At 40.5% G+C, this 14,328-nt stretch overlaps 1 protein-coding gene across 1 annotated transcript; it reads left to right on the top strand.

Moving 5' to 3' along the window:
* The first annotated feature begins 20 nt into the window (after positions 1–20).
* LOC132768970 (platelet-derived growth factor receptor-like protein) lies at positions 21–14,236 on the top strand. Its single transcript, XM_060765477.2, has 6 exons — positions 21–2,257; positions 3,956–4,304; positions 5,295–5,446; positions 7,618–7,911; positions 10,844–10,983; positions 12,510–14,236. The coding sequence occupies exons 1-6, from the start codon at positions 2,203–2,205 to the stop codon at positions 12,729–12,731; spliced, it is 1,212 nt and encodes a 403-aa protein (XP_060621460.2). The 5' UTR covers positions 21–2,202; the 3' UTR covers positions 12,732–14,236.
* Positions 14,237–14,328: the final 92 nt, after the last annotated feature.

Genomic DNA, 14,328 nt, shown 5'->3' with positions numbered 1-14,328 from the left:
CAGAATGCTTTATACTGCAATGAGGTAATCTCACAATATTACATTGTTGCTGGGAAAAATCCATTTTCCATCTCTGTATCTATTGTAGGGATTGCAGCCAAGGTCAGAGGGAAAAGGAAAGCCAAAGTTGTGAAAGTGTTGGTGGCAGCAGATTACATAATTGTCCTTCCTGATCAATAGGGATTACACTTTTGGTGAGTCTTGGCTTCACTACAGTGCTGTTTATCAAGTGTTAGGAAGCACTGTCTTGGATATCCCACTCTACTTGCAGAAATTTTACAGGTGAAGGGGTACCTTTGTACTATAGAATCCTAATGCTTTGGTTCCACTTCAACTGTTATGGTCCTATCTCATTGAATTCTTTGCTTTGCTGTTCAGAGAGCACATTTAGAATACAAAGTCAGATAGCCTTTGGCCAAACTATAGCCCCCAGAATTCTGTAGGATGCAGCCACAGTAGTTAAAAGTGGGATGATAGTTGCATACTGTGGAAAGTGGGATCATAGTTGTATACTGTGGAAAGGGTCCAAGAACCATTGAGTTGTAATGAATAATTTGATGTCATCTTGAATAACTCTTGTGAGACACTCATCCAAAATTCTTCTCATAACAATAGAAAAGGGGTCCACTATAGTCCTGGGGACCTACCTACAGAGCTGGAACTGCTCCATGAAAGGCTGTCTTAACAAGGACACTGGAGTTCCAAAATATTAAAAATGTTTTTCAATAATAGATCCTACCCAAGGAGTCCCCTAGACAGTGGCTTGGATAGTGCAGGTGTTACAGAGAACTTTCTTTAGAGACCAGATACGTACTGGCGACATAGACTGGCACCTGATCTAAGAACCTGGTCAATAATAATGGTCCCTTTTAGTGGATTATTCTTCACTGATGCTGTGTAGAGAACTTGGCTATACATATCTGAGAAAAATCCCATGAGGATTCTCACTGCAGGAATATATAGCAAGCAAACAAACAAACAAACAAGGGACTCATGCACAAAGTAAGCAGTGGTGTGGCGGAGGCTCCTTTTTGGAGGCTTTTTAAACAGAGGCTGGATGGCCATTTGTTGGGGGTGCTTTGAATGTGATTTTCCTGCTTCTTGGCAGGGGGTTGGACTGGATGGCTCACATGGTCTCTTCCAGCGCTATGATTCTATGGTGCCTGGTGGAGAGTGAATCTGCTTTGGATTTTAGTTTGAATTCTGGAGATGCTATTCAAGCTCCTGAATCCTGTATCCAGAAAAAAATCTAGCTTTTTAGATCACATCTCTAAAGTTCAAACTAAATGCCAATGTGGTTTTAACCCGGTGTCTGGTGATCACTCTATCTTTGTTATTTGTTGAAATTGAGAGGGTATGGTAGTTAAATGTTCTTCTGGGTATGAATAACAATTAAGCTCTGATTTTTAATCTGTTATCATGAATAACATTCCCCACTTGAGAGTTTTATACTGGTTAAAATGACTAATAAAGGAACTTTGTTGATTGAGCTACATTTACAGGTGGTCCAAGAGTGTAAACTAATTTGCAGTGAGAATTTATTATTCCCAGTTTTCTTAAAAACCCCTTTAGTGTGGTGATATAACATGCTTAAACCTACTATCAAATTGATATAGCTTCCTGGTATAGGAAGACCTCAATCTTTGCCAGGAGCCCTCTTAGTATTTTCCCCATGTTATACTACAGGGCAACAATGAAATGTATGACGACGTATATCCTTATTTCAGCTATTTTAGATGTAAACAAGGATATAGAGTCTCCCCTAGACACTTTTTATTAAATCTGAGAACCATTAGCAGCCTTCCCCCGCTGCTTTCTGTAGAATGTATCTGAAAAGGACTCAGTAATAATATTTTGTAATTGGAGATTTGTTGCTTTTTAAAACCCGGAGTTTGCCTTGCAGTGTGCAAAACTGAATAGACCCATTCACCTCCGCTGTGGGATCCTGAACTCTTGCGGCACTCATGTGTGAAAGAGATTTTGTTTTAACGAGGGAAGCTGAAAGTTTGCTTTGCTTTGAAATTACTGAATTCTGTGTCCAAGTCTCTCCTTCTTGCCGCCCTTCTCTGACCCAAAAGAACACATTGGTGTGAGATTTCTTCTTTAGGTTAAAGTTGCAGCAGAGATAGCAACTTTGCAATCGGGACACTGACTTCAGTGGAAAGAGACGTATCTAATGTGTGCCTAGTACTCTGCCTCAAGATGAATTCTAAGGCAATGGCTGTTTTGAGCTGTTGCCTACTCCTCATTGTTTGGGGTAAGTCTCCTTTTTCCTTCACTATTTGTTCCTCCTTGGTGCTCATGATTTCTCCACCTTGCTGAGAAAAGGTTTTACTGGATCGTCTGTACAAGAGAATGCCTGGATCAGAACAAGAAAAAAATATCAGGAGCCAAACTGAGTAGAGACCAACTTGTGATCTTAGGCTTGACCTTGGACCAAGTTTATGCGTATAGAATTATTATAAATTCAAGTAAACAAGACTTGGACAAAAGTAAAACTGACTTGTAGTTGGGTAAAGATATATACAAGCACCTAAATTGCTCAGTAAACAGAGATTGGAGTTAATTATTGAAATCAATTAGATTACAAATTAAGTCCACAGTTTTCTAAGGCAAAAACTGTGAACTGATTTTAATTGAAATTGTTTTTAAATTGGCTGAACTTGGAATTTTAATATTAATTTCATTCCAGAATTGTTAGTCTGTAATTTAAATATGAGACAGTGCTGAACTGCTAACCATTTTTACATTTTCCAGCTGGTTCCTTACCCCAAACCCCTTGAATCTTTGCAAAATAACAATTATAACTGCATCCTCTTCCTCCTCCTGTCTCTCAGGGGAATTAAGCGTGTTTACATTTAAGATCCAGACCATTTATTTTAGTTTATGGTTATAGCATAGCAATTTAATTAATTTCAAGATTTAAAAAATGAACCAACAATGATCAAGGGCAACTTTGAAATAGGTGATCTTTATTTCAGATGATCCTGCTGCATTCTATACCAGATACTGCACAAAGATACATCATCAGATCTTAAAAACTAGCTCAAAAGAGTTCCTAGCTGCCCCAGGGCACCACTGCTGACATTTGCAAGGGGGCATATTTGTCTTGGAGAGGGGGATTGCTCCCTTCTTTCCCTCTCCCTGAGTCATGCCAGTGCTCTTACTTGTGCCAGAAACGGCTCCCCAGGATGGCTATAGGCTCTTTTGAGCTCCACGGTCACCATGACAATGGTGACAGGACCACAGAAGTAAAGGCTACCATCCAGTGGGACCATATCAAATTCATCCCCACTGGCAAGTCAGGACTCCATCCCACCATTGCAACAGAGTGGAAGCAACCAGTGAAGCCACACTTAGGGCTGGTGCAGAGTGCTACACTCTGTATCAGCCCTGGGGTTTCCTGCCCATGTAGATGTTCTCTACACAAGTTGTATAATTACATATGGAATTGTGATGCTGTGAGGACAGTGATAAATCTATGTTCTGAAGTTTACAATCTGAAAGACTTGATACAAAAGAAAAAGGAATTGGAAAAATAAACGTGGGCACTCGTTCTTAGTAATAAAGTTCATTAGATATGCTTTCATGCAATGAGACCTGAGTTGGTCTCATCTTCCTGTTATTCCTGGAGGTCAGGGGGGCATCTTCAAGTATTTCTTGGCTCCCTGACTCACAACAGATGCCAAAGAGTGTTGCCCTTCAGCCTCCATTTTGCATTTTTATAAGAATGGAAACAAATTAATTTTTTTAATAAAAATGTTTTAAAGACCAAATTTTAAACTGTTAATAAATACTTTATAAAGATCAAAACTTATTTTAAAGTACCATCTTTTTGGGATCTTCAGTTGTAAAGGGAAAGTTTGGAAAAGTTATCTTTTTGCACAGAGTCACCCAGGCTTTAGTTAAAGGTATGTGCCACTGTACTATGATGTATCAAAATGTCTCTTTGTAGCTGAATGTCAACAAGAAAAGCCCTCCAAAGCTACTGCAAAGAAAGTTACGAAAGAGCTGAAAGCCAAAGAAAACAAATTTTCCAGAGCGGCTGGTAAAAAGGTACAGCAGGGAGCATCAACGTTTTTAAAGAAAGGCCAAGCCAAGCCCACGACTACCATTCCCAGTCAAAGGCAGCCTTCACCTCTGTCTATTCTAACCCGTGCGGTATCCAAGGGGCAGTTCCAGAAGGTCACTGACACACTGACGCTGAGGGCAGGAGAAACACTGGACTTGCGTTGCAAGGGAAAATCGGTCAAATGGAGATATCCTCCTTACCTGGAGGATGATGACACCGAGTATCGTCTCAGGTGAGCATTGATGATAGAAGATCCAGCTTTAAAATGATGTGTGACATAAAGGAAGTAGGCAAATAGTTGTTTTAATGTAGTTTATGTAATCCACATCCTGCCTTCTTCCCAATATAGGATGGAATGCAACTTAACATATTATCAAAACACAAAAGCAATGTTGCAAAAACAAAATAAACAAATTAGTTGAAGCAATATAAGTAGGCTCTAGGTATCAACTGGGGTTAGGTTACAGCCCCCCCCCCCCCCGCCCCAATGGATACTACATTCTGTGGAAATGCAAGTCACATCATATACAATAATGTAGTAAAATGGTGTCTCTTAAATAAAAAGGTAAAATCAAGACTTGCTTTTTGAATTTTTTAAAAGATATTTTCAAGCCATTAATGATTGACTTCATGGTGCAGAATTCATGGATACAGAAGGCCAATTTTATAGAGCCAAAGTTGCCATTGACCAATGCAATTAAAACATTAATTTTAAGCAATTAAAACACATTTACCATGTAGTATAATAAACAAGACAGCAGTCAATTCTTCCCCCACCAGACCCATTAAACCTCTCTTGGAAGTGTGTTCCATAGCTGGGAGCAGCTTCCAAGATGTCCCACTTCTGTGTTTATAGTAAATAAGCCTATGAAGTGATGGGACTAAAGGAAAACACACTCTTTGGTAGGCTCATATGGGAGATGTGATCTTTCAGATGGTTTGGAGCCAAGCTCTTTGGAATTTATAAATCATAACCAGCATTTTGAATTATGCCTGATAACAGGCCAGCAATCTGTGAAACTGGTTCAACAAGAGGGTTAAAATCAACCCTCTCTCCACAGGGGATACATTTCTGAACTTACAATAGAAATAGGAAACTTGAATACTAGTGGATTTTATTGATAGTGGATTGTTTCCATCTGAAGTTGCTATGGAAGACCTACCTAAAAAAAATTCTCTACATACACGTTGCATGGCCTTTTTCCTTCTCTCTCTCTTTCAGGATCAAATACTTTGAGAAGCATAGTCAGCTGATTGTTGTCAACACCACTGCTGCAGATACGGGCGAATATAGCTGTTGGTCTTTCCAATGCTATGACAGTGAGTGCCGTGATGGAGAAGACAAGCTGGGCAAAACATACATCTTTTTCACAGGTGAGGCATGTCTTGGTTTAGTGGACAACTTTCCATAGTTGGTGGGAGTAAACAAAGTAGGCACTGCTGAAGATTCATGAGGGTAAGACATATTAGAACAGTCTTATGCAAGCCAACCAAATATGCTTGACTGGACAATACCACCACTGTCCTCAGCCAGTATGGGCTGGGATGTCAGGAGTTGTTATCTAACCACTGGAAAAACATTGGGTTCAGGAAGGTGATGGTAAAACAAGCAAAGAAAACTAGGCTGCATCCATCCCACAGTGACTTTTTGCATCCCCAGGCCTCTGATAGACTTGTAGGATTATAGGAAACTAGGGTCTGAATCCCCAGTCAGTCATGGAAATCCAGTGATGGACCTTAGGCAAAGCACATTCTTTCAATCTCAAAGGAAGACAATGTGTCAACAAAAGGATCAAAATCAGACGCTCTTTCCACAGGGGACACATTCCTGAACTTATCATAGAAATAACAATAATAACAATAATAATAATAATAATACTTTTATAGGCCACCTTATATCCCCGAGAGGAAATAGGAAACAGAGATATAATCATGCAAGTCAGAAAAGATTTGAAGATACACAAAAACAATAGTCTCCCCTCAACAAAGAAAATCACCCTAAATAGTATGACCTCAGTATCCAGGACAGCCTTGTGGATAGCTGTGAACCCTATATTTTAACTAGACCTGGGCTGGAAGCATACCACAGGATCCTACTAGACAGGCATGTAGCCAGGGGGGGGGGGGGGCTCGGGGGGCTTCAGCCCCCCCCCCCCCCCGAAATTCTCATGGTGGTTCGCAAAAAGGCCTTACTGGTGCATTATTTAAACTGTTATGTTTATTCATATCATGATCTGATCACCATACTGAATATATCCCATATGCATGGGGGTATTGGGGTAATGATACAAAAGGTTTGCTAGGCTAGACCCTCTTTCACTCAGACTCAGCCCCCCCCCCCAAAACTCAGCCCCCCCGAAACCCCCCCTGAAAAAAATTCAGCCCCCCCCCCCCCCCGAAACGAAATCCTGGCTAAAGGGCTGGGTAAGTCATACTGTGAATAACAAATCTATATAAATAAAAATGTAATGCTCATTTGTGGGATTAACAGAACTCAAAAAACACTAGACGAATTGCCCCAAATTTGACCACAAGACACCTACTAACACAAGGAGTGACCATCACTCATAAAAATTGATTTTGTCATTTGGGAGTTGTAGTTGCTGCGATTTATAGTTCACCTACAATCAAAGAGCATTCTATACTCCACCAATGATAGAATTGGGCCAAACATGGCACACAGGACTCCCATAAACAATAAAAAAAACACAAGAAGGGTTTGATGGGCATTGACCTTGAGTTTTGGAGTTGTAGTTCACCTACATCCAGAGAGCATTGTGGACTCAAACAATGATGGATCTAGACCAAACTTGGCACAAATATTCCATATGCCCAAACATGAATACAGATGGAGTTTGGGGGAGATTGATATTGTCATGTGGGAGTTATAGTTACTGGGATTTATAGTTCACCTACAATCAAAGAGCATTCTGAACCCCACCAACGACAGATTTGGAGCAAACTTCCCACACAGAACCCCCATGACCAACAGAAAATACTAAAGGCCATCCAGTCCAACTCTCTTCACCAGGGCAAGAAAACGTATTCAAAGCCTTCCTGGCAAAGACCCATCCAGCCATAGATATAGATAGATATGACTCACACAGAGAGATATATAGTATCATAGATTTGAAAGGGACCCCTAAAGAAGGACAATTTTCACGTTGCATGTTCCAGAGTGGGCAAACCATACCATCTCCACATCAACACTGACAAAGAAACAGCAAGAAATACTGTTTACCCACAAGCAGAAAGAAATTACATATATTAGAAACGAACATTTTCTCATTACTTTTATTTTCCAGATCACCAGAGTGGGCCACAGGAAAGCATGGCAGGGGATGGCTAGTCATGAATAAAAGATTTGCATGGTCTTTCTAAATTTGTGGTGGGCAACCGGTAGCCATCCCCACATTATTGCAATGGAACTCTCTTTATCCTTCATGACTGGCAATGCTGGCAAGGGCTGGTGGGACTTGTATTACTTTCCGCACCTCTGGAGTCCAGCATTACACCTTACTTGACACTTCCTGTTTTCTCCTCAGACCCTCTGGAGTTATTTGTGCCTACAGAAAATTATTATGAAGTGATCCAAATGCGTACAAACCACCCTGCTCTTCTGCCTTGCCAAGTGACAAATCCACTCGCCAAAGTGACTTTGCACCGGGAATTTCCACCTGAGAAAGTTGTGGTGGATGGCATAGATATCTCCTATGATGTGAAGAGAGGGTTCATGATCCACCGGCCACGTCCTTCCCATGCTGGCTCCCTCTTCTGCATGGCCAATATGGATGGAGTGAGGCAGATCTCCACAAAATATATGCTGATTTATGTGAACTGTAAGTTGCCACAAGAATAAACATTAAGTCTCTCTTCTTTTCCCCAATCTCTCTCCTCCTTTGAATCAAGGTGAACACATCCTCCCCCAAAAAACAAGATTTCCCCAGAGACACACGTCTCAGCAATTCAATTTGCAAATTAAACCGAGGACCTGTAGAGGAACAAGGGGGATGTAGGAAGCAATGGTTGTGAATGACAAAATAGGACAGCCTGAGAATGATTTTGGACAACTAGATAGTTGTCTTGCTGGTACTATGAAAAATACAAGGAAAATGACATACATTTCCCCAATGTTAAATAACTTTGGGAAAAATATTTATTGGCAGGTGGGGGGGGGGGAGAGAAAGATCAGAAATGCTATTGGTAAATAGGGTGAAGGAGAGCTTCAGATGTGTAGAAATTTTGAATGAGTTCTGTTTGTTGGGTGTAATGAAATGTTTAATTATAATGTGGATTTTGGATATATTTATTAACTAGCTGTCCCCTGCCACGTGTTGCTGTGACTCAGTCTGTGTATATGTGTTTTGTGTGTATACATATGTGTATATGTGTGTATATGTGTATTTATGTGGTTATGTGCATGTGTTGTAATGTATTTTTTGTTTTTTTGGCTTTATAAGTCTCTTCTGTTGCGTTTTTCAGTGTTTTATGAGTGATGGTCACTTGTCGGCCTGATAGGTGTATTGTGTCCAAATTTGGTGTCAATTCGCCCATTGGTTTTTGAGTTATGTTAATCCCACAAACGAACATTACATTTTTTTATTTATATAGATAGATGTTGGGATATAAGTGCTGGCTAGCTGAGGGGTGACCAGAAACCCAGGGCGTTGCCATAGCGACATAGCCCTCGAGGCAGAAGAGAAAGGGGCGGAGCCAACTGCCACTGAAAGAAAGAACATCGTTTGAAAAGGGGCAATTAGCCAAAGGATGGTTGGTTCAAACTGCCACGTGACAATCTGGAGTGCGCTTCTGTTGGGTTTCCTCAAAATCATAATTTTTTCACAATTGTTTTATTACTTCAGGAACTCTGTTTTCTGAGTCAAAGGGCTGTGGGTATGCCAAGGCAGGAAAGCCCTAGTTTGCTGAACTAGTCATGGAAAAAAAAAAACATCTAAGAGTGTTGCTGACTTAAGACTTTTTATAGGAACCTCAGCCAAACAGGAGGCTGGGTTGGGATTCAACCAGAGCCTTAATGATCCCGTAAAAAGAGTGCAGACAGTATTGACACTTTCATCTTATCTATGTATGAAGTTGGAGTTGGATTATTTCAACTCTAATTTCAGCAGAGTGTTGGCATTCTGTAATAACATCTTGATTTTACCTTGATTTTATAAAGGCCACCGGTCTGATTCAGCCAGGCAAGTTCCTCTATTAGGGTATCACTGAGGCGAGGAATGGTTTGTTAGAGGGCCTTCTCTGTGTGTGTGTGTGTGTGTGTGTGTGTGCGTGCATGTGTATGAGATCTAGCATCTTAAAGAAGAAAGGAACGTCAAACAGAAAGTTTATTGTGAGGACTCTATTAGTAAATAGGAAAGATAACTGGAGAATTATTCTAAGCTAGCCTGAATCTCTGAATGGAAGAGGGAATCAGAACAAAAAAAGGCAGAGAGAAGCGGGAGAAAACCCTGAGAGTATCAGTCTACATCACAGTGGGGGGCTGTAAAATTTGGACAAAGAGGGAAGGGGTTTTCAAGTCAACCTAACTTTCTAACCCTGTCTACTATTTTCCACCATAATTGTGAGGCACTCTTGTTGTACATTGTTGCTATGCCAACATGGTTCTAGTTGGGAAACATTTGAGATACCCTGTGAGCAACATCCTCTATTCTCTTTTGGCTTAAGCTTCATAACTTACCATGCCACAGTCCTTGGGGCACAAAACCACAAGGTAGGGGAAAAGGTAGATCTGAACTGACAGGTAGCTTTCTTGGTAAATTGATGGAAATAGACAAACATTTCCAACCTCCAATGATTTAACAATAATAACAATGGCAAGTGTTGTCCCCGTCTCCTCCCGGGGTACAAATATTTGAAATAAATAAATAAATCTTCTTCTATATAATGTGAATGAAAGTTTGGAGGAAACAAAAAAAATCTTAGAGGAAGAATGCATATGCAAAGTCCAGTTCTGAAATGGAAAATAAATGTATACACCAAGCTTTGATCTGCAGTGTGGCTTGTTCTGTAATGCAATGTCCCATTTTTTGTATCTTTCTTTGGTTGGTGAACTTTCAGGGGGGAAATTAAGAAAAGGGTCTAACTACCTCTGTTTTACTCCATCAATGTGTTATTAGGGCCGGGCTTTAGCACAGCAGGTTAAACACAGGCTGTAATAAATCTTGCCAATCAAAAGGTTGGCAGTTCAAAGCCCGGCTTGGGGGTAAGTACCCGACCTTTAGCTCAGCTCTCTGCCCACCTAGCAGATCAAAAACAGAAATGATGGTGCCATTAAAATACCTCCCTGGTTAAGCGGTACCTATTTATCTAAATAGGTACCGCTTAACCAGGGAGGTATTTTAATGGCACCATAAGGAAATACCAGGAAAATGCTGGCAATTCAATCAAAATGGAGAAAGTCTGTGAACAAGGCTCTTCGGCATGTTGAATGGAGGGACAACACCGCCCCCCCCCCAATAGCCAGAAGTGAGCATAACCTCCAAGACACTGAAGATGGGAAAAGCCTATATACCTCTACCTATGTGCTGAGCCTGTCCTGTCAGTGTATAATGGCATTGGATGTTTACCGTATATGTGTTCTGTGATCTGCCCTGAGTCCCCTTTGGGGTGAGAAGGGAGGAATATAAATGCTGTAAATAAATAAATAAATAACTAATCTAGCCACAAGGCAGTGGGGGCAACTGATTTCTGACTATAACCAAACATGAGGTCTCTGAAACATGGATATTTTTTTTTCTTTTTCCAAATCTGCAGATCCCTCCTCAGTTCCCAAACCAGCTATTCGAGCTTCAACAGCCTCTTTTCACATTGGAGACAATTTCAATGTCACTTGCACTGTATTTGGGGAACCAGAAATTGCTGTTGATTTCACGTGGGAATATCCAGGGCAGCAAGTAAGTGGCATTATGCTGAGGTAGGGAGTGGGTGTGGGAAAGAGAAATGGCTGGCACCATGCAGTATGGCTTTTTTTTTTACCTGTAGTATTTCCTTCTTAGAACTGGAAACAAAAAAAACCTATCATGACCCATGAAAATAAAATAAAGGGACCCAAAACCAATCTGAATCGGGCTCAACCCTTTTAAGATAAAGGTCATGGAGAGAACACAAAAGCAAACTGCTCATTTTAAGAGAAAAGAAAAAATAAACCACATCATCATGTGGTTTGACAAATTTCTGACTATAGGCACAGATCTTGTTGATGCCCACAACCTGTGAGAAAGAGCTAAATATATTCCTGTTGAGGAGCATCCTATCTAATTAAACACAGCACTTTGTGCGCTTATAATCATTTTGATTTCATTATTATATGACCTGCCTTTCAGGGGTCACTTTCCTCACCCAGAAGTTGAGAAAAAAACAGCCAAATGACAGAAAGCAATCCCAGCAAATCTACAAATTTATAAAGAGCAGCAGTAAAAGTTCACAGCTCCTTAATATGAACTGAATGAAATAAAAACAGAAAAAAGAGCAACAATAATGAAGTCGTATATATTTCCTCAGGAAGGGAGTTCCGCAGCTACTGAAAATAGTGAGCCTTGAGGGGCTATAAATGCTGTACTGTTTTTCAAACAGGATCTCTTGGGAAACCTGGGCAGGAGAGGAAGGATTTCAAGCTCACCCAAGAACAATTCCATGAGGCATTTTAATAGCTATTTTATATAAGAGGATGTGTAGGTACTTGTAGCACCTATAAGACTAAACCAAACTAAGGTTTGGTTTAACATGACCTTTCCTGGATTAAAATTCATTTTCTCAGATGGGTCAGATATGATTTTTCACAATTGGAGATCTGGCCTCTTTGAAAAGTCTACAATCGTTTCTTAGGTCTCCAAGTTGTCTCAAGCTGCATTAATTCTACAGTGTAGATGCATCCTCAGGCTGGGATACCTCTGACCTTCAAGTCATAAACAAAAATGTGGAATGGTGGATCAGCAACACTGACACTCACACATTCCCAACTCTTGTGCCAAGTTTCTTCATTCCCTGAATTGCAGAAATGCACTTGTTTTTATTTGGAAAGTCACAGAAGTGAAGCAGAGCTCTGACCTGAATAAGGTTTCGAAGCTGGGTTGGATGTACTGTATGTACTTGCAATATTTGGAAGCATTTCCCCACAATGGCTAAAAAATATGTTGCCTTGTCCTCTTGTCAAGATGGCGTTTATTGATTCTGAGGAAAGCATGGGCTATCATCCTGCACAGCCCTTAATGCAACCATCTAACCTTTAGGAGGAGACTATAACAGAACTATGTTTTGGCCAGGCAGCTTTCAGAAGGATTGCATTATCTTGCCACCGAAGCTGAATATTGCTTAAGCTCCTCTCTCTACAGATACAATGAAAATTAGACATTATGTGGTCTGCCAGAATTTTGTTAGGGATTGAATGCTTTCTCAAAAAAATATCTTCTCTCACTTTCAGATTGGAAGACCACCTTATGTTCGTGAACACACAGACTTGGTGCGACAGGGAGGACAGGTGCAGCAGGAGTCCAAAAGCATCCTTTACATCGATGAAGCTCGTACTGTGGATGATGGGTTGTATAGTTGTATTGCTGAAAATCTCCAGGGCAGCACCACAGTGTCTACCCGTGTTCATTTGATTCAAGCCACATTGGCTCCCAGAAAGGCAAAGTCTGGGTAGCCACCTGTATGGTTAAAAGTCCCATACACTTGGGAGTCCAAAAGCTAAAAAGCTGATACCAGAGAGAAAACTGGAGAAGGCTCTCATGCCATTGTGTAGAAGAAGGGATATTTGTAGGTGTTGCTTGTTATGCAACTAGGTAATAGGTGTTGACACGTTGAAATTCCCTTTTCTACAGCCAGTTTTGGTACAGGAGCTATCTCCAGTTTACACCTTGACAATCATAAGAACTGACTTCTTTAAAGTTAGACTTATCCTTTGTTAGTTACATATTAAAACAGCAAGATGATGCATTTTTCAAAGCAGACACACACAACCTGGACATTGCAGATGAAGATAATCTCTTGAAATATTCAGTAGTTTTGTCAAGTTGTTGCAGAGCCTGGAAATCTTTTATTTGGAACTGCAGCTCCTCGCACCTCTAGTCATCATGTCAAGGATTGTGGAGCCAATTTTTAAAAAACTTTCTAGCTGAGACTTGCTATTGTGAGTCCTGGTGGGGTTCTTTTGATCTCCACTATTACAATGTTATGATTCCCCTCAAACTGCCATGACCACATCCATGGAATCCCTGGACTGGAAGTTTAGGGAAACATTCTTAGAATCCTCATTCAGAGAGCAATAAGCACTTCACCAGACTACAGATCCCAATATCCTTTAGGATTTAGCCATGGCATTTCAAGGGGAATCTAGTACTATAATAGGTCATGTGAAAGGGCCAGCTCATCTCTGTTGTGCCCTCTTTCCAATGAAAATCCTGTTTAAGAAAGTCTGAGATCCCATCCAATCTTGAAGAGTGAGCCCTGGTAAAGATAGGAGATCACCAACAAATGCCAGGTGCCGTATGCTATATTTTAGAGAAAGTAACTGGCAAAACCACATCTGATTAGTTATTTCCTAGGAAAACACTATGACATTCATGGGGCTGTCATAAATTAACATGTGGATATAAGGCAAGTGCGTGTACACACAGACACAATAGTTGGGGATGGGGGCTTGAATTGTAATAAAGAAAATAACATGGAGAGAGTAGTCGTGACACAAATAGCATCACAGTCAAATCTGGACAAACACACACACCTTGCTGTCATCTGTCTGTATCAAAACAACTGGGAGATCAAATCATGTAACTTCTGTCAAATCAAATTTTGTATGCATAGCGTTGATAAACCTGTTATTACTTTAATGATTGGGATGGATTTGTGTGACTGAACGATCTTCCCGCACCTCCATAAAACAAATCCTTATACATAGAGAATAAGAACATTTGGGAGAAAGTTAAGCTTGGACCTTTCTTGACATCTAGGGCCGTGATATTCTGGGACATAGGGCTGTGTGAAAGGGCCCTGAGACAGGTTTCACACAGGACAATACTCAGCTTTTCCACCTACTTGGGTTAGGAAGGCCTCCACTGGAAGCTGCAATTTTCTGTCACAAAGACCAAATGGTGGAATTAACCTCCACCCAAAATGAATCAATGAATTTCAAAAAACAAAAAACAAAAAGCCAGCATATACTTGTAGCAAATGGCATGTAACTGCACTTATGTAGGTTTAGGCTACTTCCAGAGATCTTACATAGTTAAATCTGAAAATGC

This window comes from Anolis sagrei, chromosome 2 (assembly GCF_037176765.1).
Source record: "Anolis sagrei isolate rAnoSag1 chromosome 2, rAnoSag1.mat, whole genome shotgun sequence".
Taxonomy (NCBI): Eukaryota; Metazoa; Chordata; class Lepidosauria; order Squamata; family Dactyloidae; genus Anolis; species Anolis sagrei.
The sequence above is the reverse complement of the archived record's forward strand: the minus strand, read 5'-3'. Positions and strand labels throughout refer to the sequence as shown.